This window comes from Nycticebus coucang, chromosome 2 (assembly GCF_027406575.1).
Source record: "Nycticebus coucang isolate mNycCou1 chromosome 2, mNycCou1.pri, whole genome shotgun sequence".
Taxonomy (NCBI): Eukaryota; Metazoa; Chordata; class Mammalia; order Primates; family Lorisidae; genus Nycticebus; species Nycticebus coucang.
In genome coordinates this window covers 155,570,539-155,587,749 of record NC_069781.1, presented here as the reverse complement: position 1 = coordinate 155,587,749, position 17,211 = coordinate 155,570,539, and the positions used below count along the sequence as shown (strand labels likewise).

Sequence of the window (17,211 nt, the reverse complement as noted above, 5' to 3'; positions counted from 1 at the left end):
AAAATGGGGTGCCTGGGGCAGCAGCACCACATCACCTGAGAGCTTGTTAGAAACGCGCATTCCCAGGCCTCACCCCAGACCTACTGAATCAGAATTTTGGGGGTAAGAGCCAGAAAGTCGGTGTTTTCATAAGCCCTCTGGGGATCCTGACACACACCAAGGTTTGCGAATCACTGAACCAGTTGCCTTTGTGAGTAAAATCAGCCTTTCCTGAGTACAGGCAGCCTGAGCTGCAAAGCCAGAGGCTCCCTGGACCCCCCACGACAGTGAGGGTGGAGGGTGGAGGTCCCTGGTGATGCGATGTTGGCCTCTGAGTGAGAACAGCCACAACTTGCACCAGGAAGGGCTTTAAAAACACTGGATCCAAGAAAGGTGTGAATGTGATCAGCCTCCAGGGCTGGGCAGGTTTCTGGCAAAGACTAGAGCTCTGATATGCCAAAGTCCAGCCAGGCAGAGAGAAGAAACACAAGTGCCAAAATAAATGTCTGTCCACAATGACTCTTCCTCATTCTCTCTGTGAGACCCGTCTAGGTGGGCCTGGAGGAAAGCCCTTGCCCTGGGCTCGGCAGGGAGGAAGGGGAGGCCGGCACACAGCTGCCCCTTCTGCACAGAACGCCCCACAGGAAACTTACTGCTCAGCCCGTGGCTTCTGGTTGATGTCGGGAAGGATATGAACTTCGTGGAATCCCAATCGGAACTTGCTCAGTAGAGAAATGATCCTGGAGGACAGATGGAGGTTTTGTAAAATGTAAACGTTCATTCAATTCATTTTTATTGAGTGCCTGCTGCATACATAGCAGTGAGCAAAGCAGATCAAACCCTGCCCTCATGGACCTGCCATTCTAACGGGTGGGGGGGGGCAGACAACACACAAATACCAATAAAGTAGGTCAGATGATGTCAAATGACTGGAAAAATACCAGACCAGGATCGCCCAAGTATCTGGTGACCATTTCTGTACTCATGCACCTCAAATTTTAATGTGTCTCCACATCTGCTGGGGATCTTGTAACCATGAGGATGCTGATTCAGCGGGGGCCTGGGGTTCTCCATGTCTAACACACTCCCAGAGGTGCGCTGCTCCCGGACCACCGGTGCCCGAGGAAACAAAGATAACGCACAAAAGCTAAGTACAGAACTGGGAGTAGCGAGTCAGATGGCATTCACTTTGGGCCTAACAGGGAAAGAAAAGCCAACTGTGGTTTGTAGGAGTAGGAAACATTTCTCATAGCAACCCAGGTGGATATGTAGTGGGTGAGATTGTTATAGGACAAAGAGGGGGTGGAGCAGGGAAATGTCCTCACTGGCATCACCAAAGGAGCATTCAAAATAATACCCCCCACCAGGCTCGGTGGCTCATGCCTAGCCTCCTAGCACTCTGGGAGGCTGAGGCAGGTGGATTGCTTGAGCTCAGGGGTTTGAGACCAGCCTGAGCAAGAGGGAGACCCCATTTCTTCTAAAATTAGAAAAAAAACTAGCCAGGCATTGTGGTAGGTGTCTGTAGTTCTAGTTACTCTGGAGGCTGAGGCAGGAGGATTGCTTGAGCCCAGGAATTTGAGGATGCTGTGAGCTACGGTGATGCCAGGGCACTCTACCCAGGGCAACAGAGTGAGACTCTGTCTCAAAAACAACAACAACAACAAAATAAACAATATCCCCACCTGGGCCCCAGCCCACCCGTTGAGTCATGGACAGGACATGGTTTTGGTAATGACCAGGTGATTCGATGTGCTCGCCTGATTAAGGGCCACTGGACTGGTCGGTGGGGGAGGAGTCCAAATGCGTGCTGGCATGGGAGGCACAGGGGTAGAGCAGGGACAGCAAAGAGCCAGCTGGGATGGCACCGGGGAGGGTGCTGGGGAAAGAAACCCGAATGACCAGCTTGGGGCCCTGCAGTCAAGCAACTGCTGGTTCCTGGCCTTGGGGATGAAAGGGGGCAGGTGTTGGCAGCCAGGGCAGTGCCTAGCAGGAGGCAGCACAGACTTGGCCTGGGGTTATGCAGAGAGCCAAGGCAGTTGGGAGGCAAAGGAGTTTTCATAACCAAGGACTGGCTGTTATCCCCTTGAACTAAACTAAACCTATTGAGCTCCGCTTCCATTCAGGGCTGGCACAGGAAACTGAGATGGCAGAGCTGCTTTGCTGGTTTATTAACTTTTGGGAGATAACGGAGAAGCCAGGTGCTACTTTCCCCAAGCCATTGGTCTTGTGAGATGGGACCTTTTGGGGGAGAAGTTGTCAGCGGGGTGAGGATAAGGGATTGCTGAGTTGCCCTTAACTCATGTGGTTTACCAGAGAAGGGGGTTGTAGGGATGTAACCCTGGCTCAGAAATAGTGGCAAAGGCCATGGGGTTCCCTCTTATCCTGACTCTGGGGCCTCACAGCCAGGATTGTTGCAAAGGGCACTAGAGACCCTTTGTTGCACAACTTGGGGCAAACTGCCCCATCTATCTGCACGCTCCAGCAGACCCCCAGCCTACGACCTTCAACTTCACCTGACCTTGCTCCAAAGCAACAGTTGCCTGAGTCCACCTACTGACTCCTGTCACCTCCACACCCGTGTGCCACCTGCCTTGCCATTTGTTTCCTTTCCTGTTTAAATCAACTCACATTCTGATTTATGTACATTTCAAATGGAAATTTTCTATCATATTTTTAAACAGACCACCAGCCTCTCTTGCCAGCTTGAGGTGGCTAATGAAGCCCATGTAAATAAACCAGCGTCAGTAAATTCTGGCCAGATGATGAGCCCGGGCCTGCCGCCCTTGCTTGGTGGGGGAGATTAGCATAGGTTACTGAGCAGAAAGGCCGACTCCAATCCAAGGCTTTCTGCAGAATCAACCCCGGAACTGGAGGAGGATTAAGTCACTTTTTACCAAAAGATTCAGTGGTGTTTGCTGCCCCATCTCCAGAACACTAAAGTCATTTTTGTCCCACAAGAGCCTGTATCCCGTGCTCTGGGGACATTGTCCTAAAGGAGTCTTACGCCCTTGTCATTTCTCAGGGGGAGGGGCCTTCCCTATCCTTCATTTCATACAGGTTTCTCCTTGAGGACATTTGCGACTTTAAAACTTAACACCCTTCCCTGTCACAACAAAGAGCAGGGCATCTATGTGTTATTGAAGTGGGCAGGAAACCAGAACAATTTCTGGAATGGAGAGAAACCTGCTCCTGCCCAGAGCCCTGGGTTTGGGACCATCCCAGGGCCGCCTGGGGTGGGAGGGGGAGGAGCAGCCTTGGGTAGAGCTGGGCCGACCCTGGGGCTGTGCAGGCTCCCCTGCCCCACTTACGCCTTCTGCTCCTGGTCCATCCTATTGATCTGGCCCCCAACGAACACGCGGATCTTGCATTTCCTCCACCTCTTCTTGCGGCCCAGGAGATAAGGGATGAGGAGGGTGAGGCCTGGCAAGCAGGGTCCCCGGGGGTCAAAAGGAGACACTCTCAGAGCACGATGTGGGTTCCCACCCTGCTCTGCTGCTAGGAAGCCCCTTCCCCTCTCTGGACCCCAGTTTACACATCTGTATAATGAACATGCCTGACTAGAACCAAGTTGCACGTGGTGTTTTGTGCAGTGGGGTTTATTTTGGCTTGTGATATTTTTAAATAAACAAACTGGCATTTAACACTTGGGGTGTTTCACGTGAAAACATAGATCGCTGGCATTGCTTGAAGATTGAAAATTTGGCCAATGGGTGGGACCCCTCATCCCTCCATACAGGCTGGAGGCAGCTGTCACACAGCACTACGTACTCCTCTGTGCCTCAGTTTCCTTATTTACAAAAGAAGTTAGTAATAACAGATCTTCCCGGGGGGTGCATAAGGTTATCCCATGTAGGGCATTCAGCGTCAGGCATGTTGACAGTGCCTGTATTAGCTGTCATTGACAGGACACATTGTATTAGAGCAGAGATGTTTTCTGTCTATGATTCTATCAAAGGTGGGAACAATAGGGGTGGTGCCTATGGCTCAGTGGGTGGGGCGCCAGCCCCGTAATGCGAGGGTGGCGGGTTGAAACCCAGCCCAGGCCAAATTGCAACAACAACAACAACAACAATAAAAAATAGCCAGGCCTTGTGGTGGGTGCTTGTAGTCCCAGCTACTCGGGAGGCTGAGGCAAGTGAATTGCCTAAGCCCAGGAGTTGGAGGTTGCTGTGAGCTGTGACATCACAGCACTCTACTGAGGGTGATAAAGTGAAACTCTGTCTCTATTAAAAAAAAAAAAAGGTGGGAGCAATAAAGCTGAGAGTCATGTTTTAAAGAAGAATGCCTATCTCCCCCCTTGATTTCATGTGCCATGACCCCTGAGGGCTGTCCAGCCAGAAGGTTCTATCTCATGTTGATCTCAGATCCTCCCCTAAAATTCCCTATTTTATAATTTAAAAACCAGAGGACTGGGAGAGGGGCTCAGCCAGGCTCCCCTAGATCACTGTTAGGCCTAAGGGCCCCTATCTCTTTTGCTGGGCTCTGGGTCCCATCAGAGGCCTCGCTGAGAGCAGGCAGAAAGGCGAGGCCGGGTGAGGCAGAGGATGATAGACAGCCTGCGGGGAGAGCACACTGACCTCCATCATCGAACAGCCAGTAGATGTCGATGGTCTTCTTGCCCTGCTCGGACTGGAAGATGGTGCTGGCCTGCTCCTCCCGCACCAGGGCCTCAGGGTCCACTGCAGGAAGGGAGGGACAGGTGAGAGCAGGCCAGCTGCCCTGTGAGGTGGACTCACCATCCCTCCCCTGGGCCAGAAGCACCCTCCTGCAGGCCTGCTCCGGGGCAGGCCTGGCCTGAGCACAGGTAGTGCCTTACGGATGCTGACGCTCCGGCTCGTGAACAGGTAGACCAGGAGCTGAACCTGGCTGCACAGTGCTGTGACATGTCCCTACCTTGCTCCCAGCTCCTCTCTCCCGGGATGTAGGTGGGCACCGGAAGTGGGAGGAGTCCCAGAGCCCTCAGGGAGCCCATCCTAGGGAAGCACTTGCTCCATTCTCTTCAACACTCCCCTGCACCCTTCAGAAGCGCCCCAGGATGCCCTCAAGCCAGCATTGCAGGTCCCCTGCTTCCCAGTTCATCAGTGGGAGACGAGGAGGAAGCAGAACCCCTTTCTAGCCCTCCCTGTCCAGAACACTTGGGCATGGCCAGAGGGGCCTTGGAAGGGGCTGAACAAAGGCCCCAGAGCCTTTGGGTGGGTCCCCATGACACCCTGATGCTAAATTCCCCACCAGGCGTAGCCATATTTGACATAGGCCATTCTTCTCCGGTTACCCAACTCCAGTTACTCAGGTGTCACTGTCACTTGGAAAAACTGCCCTTAACCAAGTTCCTAGGTGGCCACCCACTAGCCCTGGGCCTCTGAGTGGGAGACTGACGTGCACCGCAGATAGATGGCCTGGCTCCCTTGGCACTGGAGTCCTTGCTGTCCTCTGCTGGGTCAAACACAGGGTTAACTGTAAAAGAGAGGGGAAGCTTCCATTCACAGGCCTACTTTGCCTGGGGGCTCCCCTAACACTAGGATGAAGGTCCTGGCCCCTGCCCCACTGCACTGGGAGCCTCTGACCTGCCACCTGCCCAGGCTCCATGTGCTGTGGCCCCACTGGGCTGCCTCCTGCTCCCCCAAACAGGCAGAGCCAGATCCTCCCATCAGGGTCATGGAAGTGGGTACCCCCTGACTTGAGAACACTCTTTCCCCAGCCCCAGCCTCCTCACCAAAAGACTCCCTCCTCTCCTTAGAGAGGTCTTCCCCGGTCACTGCCCCTGTGTCCATATCCTCAGGACATGATCACAATCTGAGATGGCTTATGGGTCCACTTAAGTGTCTACTTTTCCCACTGGAATGTCAGCTCCTTGAGGGCAGAGACCCTGGGAGCCTACAGCAGCGTAGTTAGGAGACGCAGTAAATATTTACTGCTCTGTGAACGTTGGTTGTATAAATATTTATTCTTTGGCCACTGGGTGCCAGGCACACCCTCAGCGCGGATGAGTAGGCCCGGCCCCTGCCTGCAAGACATGCAGAGTTTAACCTCCCATCTCCCCATTTTTTGCATGTTATTTCTTTTGTACCTCTGAATATTACCACTCAGAGTCTGTAGAGTCATATGCTTTAAAATGTAAAACATCCCTACACGGTGCCCCAAAGATGCTCTTCCAGACTAAAATGTCCCGTTTCCACGGCCTGTATGCATTTTCATACTCCAGCATCTTAATGTGAGCACCTCCTCTACCTTCTTTCCCTGTTTTCTCTCTATTAGATCCTTTGCGCACCCCAGTTGTGATATGGGGAGTTCTGAGTTCCAGTTTTGGTTCTGCTTCCAACTGCGAGCATGACCTTGAAGTAGTCACTGCCCCTTTTGGGGCCCTGGTTTTCCCATTTGGAAACCCAGTAGGCTCAAAGGGGCCATCAAGGGCCGACTTTCTATGAGTCTATGACCTTTTATTCCTTACTGTCTTCCCTTTCTTCCCTCCACACTTAAAAAATTGGGTTCTAGGCTCAGCACCTGTTGCACAGCAGTTATGGCACCAGCTGCATACACCGAGGCTGGCGAGTTCGAACCTGGCCCAGGCCAGCTAAACAACAATGACAACTGCAATGGAAAAATGGCCGGGCTTTGTGGTTGTCCCAGCTACATGGGAGGCTGAGGCAAGAGAATTGTTTAAGCCCAAGAGTGTGAGGTTGCTGTGAGCTGTGACACCACAGCACTCTACTGAGGGCGACATAGTGAGACTCTGTCTCAAAAAAGAATGGGACCTCCTGGGTGCTGAGCAGGCAGGGCGTGTACTCACTGTGCGCCTGCATCACCTCTGAGACGTTGAGCCCTTCCCGCATCCTCATGACGCACACACCATAGTTGAAGTCAAAGGCATCGCTGGAAAGAGAGAGGTGGAGTCCAGCTTCTCCCCAGCTCTGCTCAGGAGAAGACCCAGCTCCCAGGAGACTAGGTGTCTAGAGCTGGCCCTGCCTGCTTCCGTACCATTCCCTTTCTCTGGGCCTCAGTTTCCCCACCTACAAAACATGTAGGCAGAACTGGAGAGTGCCCAGGCCTCCTCCAGCCCCATGGTGTGTGGCTCTGTGGATCTGGCACTCAGGGGGAAACCAAGTCAGCCAGCCCTCCTGATACACTTGGCCAATCCTCACAACTCTGCCCACAGAGGTGGGGATGGTAACTATTATCTCCATTTTACAGATGCAAAAACTGAGTTTTGGAGAGTCACTTGGCCTGTGACCATATAGCTAAGGAAGTGACTGGCTGGGATTAGAATGATATAGCTGAGACTATAAATCAAAGGACAGACACATGGCATGTCCTGAAGATTCCTGCCCCCAAAGCATATTTACTGCCCGATGGCCACAGTGCCCAAAAGCCCACTACAAGGCTAGGCTAGGTGGCTCACGCCTGTAATCCTAATACGCTAGGAGGCCAAGGTGGGTGGATTGCCTGAGCTCAGGAGTTCGAGACCAGCCTGAGCAAGGGCCAGATCTTGTCTCTAAAAATAGTTGGGTGTTGCGGTGAGTGCCTATAGTCCCAGCTACTTGGGAGGCTTTGGGAAGAGAATTACTTGAACCTAAGAGTTGGAGGTTGCTATGAGATGATGCCACAGCACTCTAACTAGGGTGACAAAATAAGACTCTGTCTCAAAAAAAAAAAAAAAAAAAGCTTATTATAAGGGTTTGAGCCTACTGCTCTGCCTGAATTTCTTTCCTTTTTTTTTTTTTTTTTGAAACAGACTCTCAAGCTATCACCCTGGGTAGAGTGCTGTGGCATCACAACTCACAGCAACCTCCAACTCCTGGGCTTAAGTGATTCTCTTGCCTCAACCTCCCAAGTAGCTGGGACTACAGGTGCCCACCATAACGCCCGGCTATTTTTTGGTTGTTTGGCAGGCCCAGGCTAGATTCAAGCCCGCCAGCTCTAGTGTATATGGTTGGCGCCTTAGCCACTTGAGCTACAGGCGGCACCCTGAATTCTTTTCATTACACATGTCTGGGACAGGGACCTTGCAGGCCCTGCACTGTGAAGGAAGTCTTGGAATGTTGGGGCTGGAGGGACTCTGGAGACCAGGGGTCTCACTATCTCCTGTCGTTACCCTGTTAGAGGCAGTGGAGATGGCTGGTCTGAACCCCACAGCTGATTAACAACAGACCTGGATCAACCCTGGTGATCAATGGGGTCAGATGTACAGATGTCACAGCCAGATTGCCCTCAGCACTCTGGGAGGCCGAGGCAGGTGGATTGTCTGAGCTCACAGGTTCAAGACCAGCCTGAGTCAGAGCGAGACCTCATCTCTAAAAATAATCAGGCGTTCTGGCGAGTGCCAGTAGTCCCAGCTACTTGGGAGGCTGAGGCAAGAGAATTGCTTGAGCCTAAGAATTTGAGGTTGCTGTGAGCTATGACATCACAGCACTCTACTGAGAGTGACGAAGTGACACTCTGTCTCAAAAACAACAACAACAAAATAGCAGACCTGGAAGCAGGTCTCGGACCCCAACCCTGACCCTGGTTTTTTAATGACACTACACACTGCCTCCTGGTGTAAAATCAACACAGAAAAACGACCTGCGGGCATTCTCTGGGGCTTGTGCAGCAAGAACAGAAGGTGTCAGGGTTTAGATACAACCCTGAAATCCCCAGGGAATTCAGTCCTCGGTGGCACCACCTCAGAGCTGTTGAGCTGACCACTTGTGAGCCTTCTGAAGCCCCCAGATGGACACAAGGTTTTCACCTACACCCCACATTTTCAGCTACTCTGAAAAATCAAAACATTTGGCAACATTGGGTCTACATTAAACACTGCACCTGGCCCACTGCACCTGGTCCCTGCTGGACCCCCAGCTGACTTCGGAGTCCACAACCCATAGGTCAGGGTGGGGTAGCCTCAGCCTGTTTCTTCCTCAGCTTTAAACAGGTGGACTGAGCTTCTTTTAGCACCTGCGGCATCCCTCCCACCTCCCAAGGCCCAGGAAATCCCGATAGCCCGAATCAACAGATCCCAGCCCCTGCCCCCATGCCTGTGCTCACTGGAGGATGCCAATGTAGTCTTCCACTGTGGCGGGGTGAGCCAACTGCCAGTTCTTCTTGAACCCAACCACCAGGATGTTGGGCTTCATTCTCCCAAGACCTGCAGCCTGCCGGCGGGGGTGGGGGGAGGGGGCAAAAGGTGAGAGAATAGGCAGAGGGGCAGTGGGGCCTTGGGGGCTCTGTTCTGTCATGGTGAGGATGGAGTCATCTCTCGGCCCCAACCACCCTCCCATCCATGCTGCGGGGGCTCAGGAAATACAGCCCCCGTTCAGGACACACCCACAATCAAGGTGAAGTCAAAGTTATATCCTATGGCTTCTTCAAGCTTGGGCCATGGAGGGGACTGTCCCATTAGCTCTGAATTCTCGCTTCTGCTTCTCTAACAAATCGTTTCTCACAAGAGATTTGAATTTGGATGTCAAGCTTACGAGTATTCCTGAGTCATCTAATCCATACATCTTTTATATTTCTCTTTTGTTAACATTCATTTTTTTGTTTTTTGTTTTTTTTTGCAGTTTTTGGCCGGGGCTGGGTTTGAACCGGTCACCTCTGGCATATGGGGCTGGCGCCCTACTCCTTTGAGCCACAGGTGCCGCCCCTTAATGTTAATTAAAAAAAAAAATTTTTTTTTGAGGTAAAATTCATGTAACAAAATCAACCACTTTAAAGTTCAAGGGCATTTAGTACATTCACAGTGTTTCATAAGTTCACAACACCATCACCTTTGTCTACTTCCAAATATTTTCATAACCCCACAAAGAGACCACCTATAGTTTTTTTGTAAATTTTGAGAAATATTGAAAAGGATTCTTATATGTTGACCCAGAATGAACAAGTGTTATTATTTTATCTAAGCATCTCATTTAACACATGAGAAAATTAGGCAGTAAAATGAATTGTCCGGTGGAACGTTCTAGATCTTGATCTGAGTAGTGATCACACACCACTGGGTGGTGTCTACATATGTAAGTATTTGAGAAACTGTACATTTAATGTTTTTTACTTGACTGTGTGCAAATTCTATCTTAAACAAACAAAAAAACCAGGAACTGACCAAGGTCACACAGCCCCACAGGCTTCCAGGGCAGTTTCCCAGGCCCCGGGCACCCCAGACAGTGTCCTGGATCAGCGCATACCAAGTCACATTAAGGGTGGGATTCCAGGTATAGCAAAAGGGGCTTAAACTAGGCCCCCAGGACTTTCTGCCTCCCAAGTTGTTGTGTCAAGTACTAAGTCCTGTCGGGAGGCCCCCCAAACCCACGGCACCTGCATGAGAATCTGGACGCCACTGCGGAGGTCCTCAGCAATGACGTCTGAGTAGAAGGCCTTGATCTTCCTCTTGTTCAGCCACTTGGTGTGCCCATTGGTGATTAGCCGGAGCTCAGGCATCCTCTGCTTGCGGGGTCCCTGTGGGTGGCAGGGCAGGTGACATCAGGGGCAGCCTCCAGCCTGAGGTTAAGCCCCTTTCCTGCACTGGAGGCTGCCCCATGGCCTCAGCACCACCAGAGGCACTGGTTTTCCTTTGCAGAGTTAAGGGGGAGAAAGAGGAGGAAGGAGGGAAGAGGGGAGGACAGGAGAAGGAGGGAGTGGGCAGGAGGCCGAGTGGTGGGATGAGACAGTGAGAGGGGCCGGGAAGGGGAGGGGATTGGGCCTGCAGAAGAGCCTGGCTGGACTCTCCCTGCTCCATGTAGACCCCCATCCTGCCTCGCCTCCAGGGGGCACTCACAATGAGCACGTGGCCGCAGATCATTAGGCTGAGGTTCCGGGTGAAGGTGCCCACAAAGTCCACCAGGGCGGGGCGGAAGTTGGGGGGCCCTGTGAGCACCAGGCACTGGGGGCTGCGGAGGGGACGGGAAAAGGGCCTGAGCCATCAGAGGAGAGCCCACAGGGGTCAGGATGCTAAAGGCACCTCCCAGCTCCTTTGGTGCCTACTACACAGGGTCTCTCTTGTCCTTCCTGCTCAAGCCACCAAACATTCTACCTGGTGTCCTCCCTGCCCTGCCCAGCCCAGTGTGGTGGTGGGCAGAATAAAGACTGGTGGTAAGGAAGCCTGTCACAATAAAGTCACGATGTTACCTGGGCAGGTGACTCAGTCTGTGTGTCCAGAGGCAGCAGTGGGTAGCATTCAAAGGCCACTGCCAGGGTCAATTAGAGCCAGACTTCATTGGCAGTTCACCAGCTGTGTGACCTGGGGCCAGCTACTTAACCCCTCTGTGCCCCAGAGCCCTCCTCTGGGGCTGGGTTTGGCAATTTCCTGGACTTTAGAGGGTTGTTGTGAGGCTGTGTGAGGTGCTTTGCAAGAGTCTGGCTCACAGTAAGTGCGACATAAACAGATATTGCCTGAATAGTCTTGCCACAATCTGGCGGGAAGGGGATCGCAGGTGGGTAATTCTCCTCACAGAGAGGAGTCAGTTTCGATGCATACCCAGGGGAGGGTTAGCACCATCAGCCTCAAAGAATCATCACAATGGGAATTACAACACCAAGTGGCCCTGACAACAGAGCACGTTCCACTGTGGAAACTGAGGCACAGAGAGGTCCCTTGACTTGCTTGGTCCCCATTGGGAAATGTCAACCTCCATCTACTATAGCTTTTCCTCTACCTCTGTTTCCTCCAGAGTGGGGGCTGTGCCCACCCCAGGTCTGCCTTGGTCAGGTGGCAGGTACAGGCTCAGAGATTCCCAGGGCACAGCCATCCCAGGTGGGGCCCCAGAAGCTCAGCTCACCGGTAGTTCTTGATGTGGTCTTCCACCTTGTTGAGGCCCACGGAGTAGCTGAGAGCCAGGTTGTAGGAGCCAGCCTGCACTGAGGAGCCCCAGTTTACCTCTGGAGTGGGGCGAGAGCAAGATTAGAAATCCCTGGAGGAAACCAGGCACACAAAGGGAGTGATGAAGGAGGGAGGGCAGGCTGGCCTTTCTCTGGGGCTGGGCAGCTAGGGGAGCGGGGCTGCCTGGGGGTGGACAGCCTGCAGTTCTCTGCTCCCACCGTTTGCAGGGCCAGAGGCCACACACCATGTGGCCACATAGTTAAGTTATACACCAAGATACTGAGCTCTGCAAAATATCTTCCCGCCTCAACACACAGAGCTTCACAATGGCCTGGAAGCCTAGGTTCAGATTTAGAATTCTAGGCTTTCTAGGAGTCCTGTTTCTTGCTGTCATCCCAGAATCCCTGTCTGCATACATGTAAATGCCCCTGCCCAGGCTCCAAGCTTTGTCCACCTGATCTTCAAACACCTAGCCCTTGGCTACCCCAGGGGACTAGGTGTACACACCAAAGGGGAGGCCCTATGGCAGGGTGGTGCTGGGGAAGAGGCTCAGGCAGGGAATTCCAGGCTGCTGGATGCCCCGGGGTGGTCTGAAAGCTGAGGGGTGGGCTCTGAGTGGGCACATCCCTTGGGGCTCTTTGCAGCATGGGGCCAGACAAGGTGCTGGGAACAAACGGGGTGCAAGGGCCCGAGAGGAGTGCAGAGCCCTCCTGGCAGAATCGCCTGTGTGGCTGCCTTGGGGAGGACAGGTGAGCCCTGGCAGCTGAGATGCACACCTGGCTTCTTGTAGATCACGTACAGCAGAAGGAAGAGCACCACGCCAATGGCGATGAGGGCCGCCCACCAGGTGAGGAGGAACATGATGACCACAGAGATGACTGCCCCAAACAGTGCCGCCCACTTGCTGTAGTATCGGAAGGAAGGTCTCCACCCTGGGCCGGCAGTATAGGTCAGTGGGCATGCTTGGCCCTCTGGAAGCTCCTCCTGGGCCAGAGCTGCTGGGCAGGGCTGGGTAGCCATGGATACCAAGGGGGACAACCTGCCTTTCCTCCCAGGGATGGGCTGGCAGCTCTGCAGAGGACCATATGCCCAACTTCGCTGGCACGTCATTGTGTCAACAGACTATACCAAGGAGGGAACATCCGGCTGTGGCCAAATATGGCCACAGGACGTACCAGGTCAGCAACAGGGCTGGAGTGAGATGGAGGGGCAAGGACATGCTTCTGCCTGGCTCCACACCAGCAGGCCAGTGCTGCCCCTGCCACTAGTGATAGCTGCCTCATGGCACAACTCCAGGGACACCAGGCACATTGTGGTGTGCATAAAAGCTAACCTGGTAATGGCCATTGGCAATTTGGGGCCAGTTAGAGCAAAGTGTTTTTCTTTGAGACTCCTTTTTCTTTTTTAAGACATAAGGTCTTGGGCGGCGCCTGTGGCTCAGTGAGTAGGGCGCTGGCCCCATATGCCGAGGGTGGCGGGTTCAAACCCAGCCCCGGCCAAACTGCAACAAAAAATAGCCGGGTGTTGTGGTGGGCGCCTGTAGTCCCAGCTGCTCGGGAGGCTGAGGCAAGAGAATCACGTAAGCCCGAGAGTTAAGAGGTTGCTGTGAGCGGTGTGACGCCACGGCACTCTACCCAAACCCAAGGGCGGTACAGTGAGACTGTCTCTACAAAAAAAAAAAAAAAAATAAGACATAAGGTCTTGCTGTCGCCCAGGCTGGAGTGGTGCAATGGCGTCATCCTAGCTCAATGCAGCCTTGAACTCCTGTGCTCAAGCAATCCTTCTCCCTCAGCCTCCTGAGAAGCTGGGACCACACTTGTGGGCCACCACGCCCAGCTTCCTCAAGACTCATTACTGCCACCTGCCGGAAGTTTTTCGCCATGCAGCTATAATAGCTATGATATGAATGGCGCTCCCTAGAGCTGTGCTGTGTGCAACCTGCATCACCGTATGCGACAGACCCAGCTGTGGTCTTGGGCAGTTCTCTCTTTAAGGAATCAGACGCCTAACTTCTGTAAAATTGGTGACGGAAGAGACTAGAAACCCCCCCCCCACAGACTGTCAACAGTATATGAATCCACGTGGGCAAAGGGCACACTGTGTTTAAAAAAGGTTAGCTGCCATTATTATGACATGCATGTTCCTGTTAATAGGTTTCAGTTTGAGAGGTGTCTTTGGGCTGCCTTCATCCATCCATGCCTTCTGCTCCCACCCCTGGGGCCCCCCTGTGGAGGGGAAGGGTTTGCTCACCGGGCGAGTTGGTGATGGAGGCGTGGAAGCAGCTGAAGTTGATAAGGGCGTAGGAGCACAGGAAGAAGTTGGAAATGATGGGGGCTATGGTGTTGAGCTCAGCTTCAGGGACCCAAGGAGAGAGAGGACAGCCTGTCAGGCAACTCTGCCAAGGAGCTTCCTGGCACCCTCACTTCCCAGGTGGGGGACCCCAAACAAGCCATTGACCCTCAATAGGTCTCAGTCTTCTTATCTGTGAAATGGGTCCCTCACTTTGTGAAGCTCAATGGGATGATGTCTTATAAACTGTAAACTGGCTTCTTAAAAGCCTCTTAAAGGGTGGGAGGGGCAGTGTGAGAGTAGATTCCATCAGGCTATGGGATGACCAGTGGCAGCAGATATTATGCTTTATTGGTCACAAATTACAGTAAGAAATACATTTTATGGCCTGGACCAGGACACCCAGGAGTGCATCCCAGTTCCATCCCAGTGGTGACCTGCTCCAGAACCGGTGGCTTCTCTTCCCTCTCTGTCCTGCTCCCTGCCACCGCCCTGAGCCCCCCCGCCCCGCCCCCTATACATTCTGCATGTGAATGCTTGTCCCCAGTGCCTGCTTCTGGAGATCCCCAAACAAGATAAGCACCTCTTATGTCCATGACTCCATTTAATCACTCTCAGAAGAACCCTGCCCTAAGCATCTGTGATCGTGGTCCCCAGCCTGAAGTCAGGTCAGAACCACCCAGATAGAAGGGCGTTGTTGAATCCCAATCAGGGTGCCTGGCAGGGAAATGGGTTTCTGGGCCCAGGGATGCCAGGCCTGACTAGACTTTTCCATCCTGAGCGTGGCCCTGCTGCCTCAGCATTTGGCTCAGGACCCAGGAGTGCCAAGATCTGGAAAGCTTCCCTCGGGGGACAGTGACTAGACAGTTCAGGCGAGTCTGACAGGTTGGTGATGCTTGCCCAAGCAGCAGGGATTCAGCAGCAGCAAGAAGGTGCCAACAGCCTCTCCTGACTCCACTCCTCCCAGGGAGCAGGGAGGCATCATGTCACAGCATGACTACTGTCCTTGCTTGGTGGCCAGCTCTCTCCTAGGGAGTTCTGCCTCCTTGGCTAAGTTAGTCAGAAGGTATTGGGTATGTGCATGGGTGTGTGCGTGTCATATATGCATGTGACGGTGTGTCTTCCTGCCCATCTGTGACACACCTGTTATGCACTATGGCTCCCAGAGGGACAAAGAGGTAAAGTAATTTGCCACAAAGATCACACAGCTGGCATGTGGCAAAGCCAAGAGACAAAGTCAATGTAAGGAACAGATTACCTGGTTCTTTCTCCTAAAGCGTCTCCCACCTTGAAGCCCAAGGGGTCTAGAAGACCAAGGCTTGGGAAAATGGGTTTGTCTAGTTTATAAACCTATGAGGATATTGGCCCAGACATTTCTTTCAACGCTCAAGGAGGGACCAGTCAGCTTGTCCTGTGCTCCAAAAGTGTCCTTGGGGCTCATTTAGAATGGGGAGGGGAGTGTCACCTGCCAAGACACTGGAATGCATGACTCAGAAAGGAGGTGAGTTCCCTTCTATGGAGCAGAAGGGCCCATGGCCCAGCCTGGTTTGGGAGCCACCCTGTCTGGAGGACCACATGGCTCTCCAGGTCTCTTACCAGGTGGGGCCTCACCCACTTGAGAGTTATCCACAGAGCCTGTCACTGCTAGGCCTGGCTGAGCTCTCAGGATGGGAGGGGAGAGGAGTGGCAGGGAGGGAGCCAGCCTGCCCAGCCCTGGCAGCCTCTTACCAATGATGATGAAGGCCACGGCGATGGCATAGGCCAGCAGGTAGCCACGGACAGGCTCATTGTTCTTGCCGTAGCCTTTGCCGAAGAAGCCGATCAGAGGGTATAGCTGGTCCACGCACAGGCACTGCAGCACCAGACGCCTCACTCACCACCCATCACCTCCCCTGCCCTGGGACCTCCCAGGCTCCAGCTCCTGTTCAGTGCCCTCCGTGACCCTAGCAGGGCATGTCCCCATCTGGGCCCTGTCCTCTGCTTCTGTTATATGGGGTGAAGCCCACACCCACCCCACCCCCAGAAAGGGCACAGTAAAAGGGCGGAAGGAGAGAGGCTGATCACTCAGGGTGAAACTTGGGTGGTGGGTCTCACATGGGCTGCACAGGTGAGATCAGGGTGGGAACTGCAGGTGTTCTTCAAATCACACCATGGGGAGGGGGCTACTTCCTTAAGAGTTTGCTCAGAATGCCCCTTTCCCTCCCATCTAGACTCCCTGGTCACATGACACCTCTAGGTCGATGTAGCAGTCACCCCAAGAGCCCTCTGGCTGGGCCTCTCCACTCAGATCCCCAGCCCCTGCCCCACCCCTTCCTCCTGCTTCACCTGGAAGACTTTGGCTGCGGAGACGAGGCAGGCCAGGGCAGAGGAGAGGGTGGCCCCGAAGATGCCAGCCGTGATCAGGGGTGCGAAGCCTGACACCATGCTCATGGTCTGCAGCGGGGTGGGGTTCAGGGACACCCGTGATGGGGGGGTGGAGCCAAGAGTCCCCCCAGTCACTACTGCAGGCGAGGGCAGGGCCCTGAGCCTCTATCTGAATCCACAACCCCCGCATGGAGGTCCCACTGCCACCCACAGGGCAGAACTGAGCACATCTGAGCTCTGTGCCTCTCTCTCTCAAGCCTGGGCCCAGATCCCCAAACTCTGTTCCGGCAGACTTCCAGCCCCGCACCCCCTGCGTCTGGGGAGGGGGGTGGCCCCTGGGGAGACTCCATGCAGCCCTGGGACCTGGTAATAATTGATGAGGCCATAGCGGCAGCTGTGCTGCCGGGAGCACTCAGTGAAGTTCCAGCCGTAGCCACAGGCCAGCCCCTCGCAGGCACCCCAGCTTGGGGTCACCGTGTCGTTCAGGACCCCGGAGGCATCGCGCACCACGCAGGAGCCTGAGAGGAGGAAGAAGGATGCTGGGAGGTCTCCCTTCTCTCCCTTATTCTGTCCTCTCCCACCCCCCAAATCCTGGTCACCTCTGCAGAGGACAAGGTGCTGTGGATGATAGGTCAGAGCTACCTCTATCGTGTAATGACAATGGTGACAGCTGCTAATATGTGGGCACACTCACCATGTGCCGAGTACTTTACTTACTATTATGTTCTTATTGGGGTCATTTTACAGAGGTGCAGAGAGCCTAAGTGACCTGCCCTGGATCAAAATGTCCT

The 17,211-nt window shown here is 53.6% G+C and overlaps 1 protein-coding gene across 5 annotated transcripts in view; it reads right to left on the bottom strand.

Moving 5' to 3' along the window:
- SLC12A3 (solute carrier family 12 member 3) overlaps window positions 1-17,211 on the bottom strand; it is a 41,330-nt gene that overhangs the window by 11,344 nt on the left and 12,775 nt on the right. For all 5 annotated transcript variants that reach the window (XM_053602296.1, XM_053602282.1, XM_053602288.1 and 2 more), the window contains 14 exons: window positions 16,784-16,938; window positions 16,382-16,489; window positions 15,785-15,908; window positions 14,018-14,119; window positions 12,544-12,699; window positions 11,727-11,826; window positions 10,727-10,838; window positions 10,267-10,407; window positions 9,001-9,107; window positions 6,767-6,849; window positions 5,356-5,433; window positions 4,557-4,658; window positions 3,288-3,399; window positions 633-719 (listed from right to left, as the gene is read on the bottom strand). In XM_053602296.1, coding sequence (XP_053458271.1) covers window positions 633-719; window positions 3,288-3,399; window positions 4,557-4,658; window positions 5,356-5,433; window positions 6,767-6,849; window positions 9,001-9,107; window positions 10,267-10,407; window positions 10,727-10,838; window positions 11,727-11,826; window positions 12,544-12,699; window positions 14,018-14,119; window positions 15,785-15,908; window positions 16,382-16,489; window positions 16,784-16,938 — 1,567 coding nt within the window. The remainder of the gene's footprint in view (window positions 1-632; window positions 720-3,287; window positions 3,400-4,556; window positions 4,659-5,355; window positions 5,434-6,766; window positions 6,850-9,000; window positions 9,108-10,266; window positions 10,408-10,726; window positions 10,839-11,726; window positions 11,827-12,543; window positions 12,700-14,017; window positions 14,120-15,784; window positions 15,909-16,381; window positions 16,490-16,783; window positions 16,939-17,211) is intronic.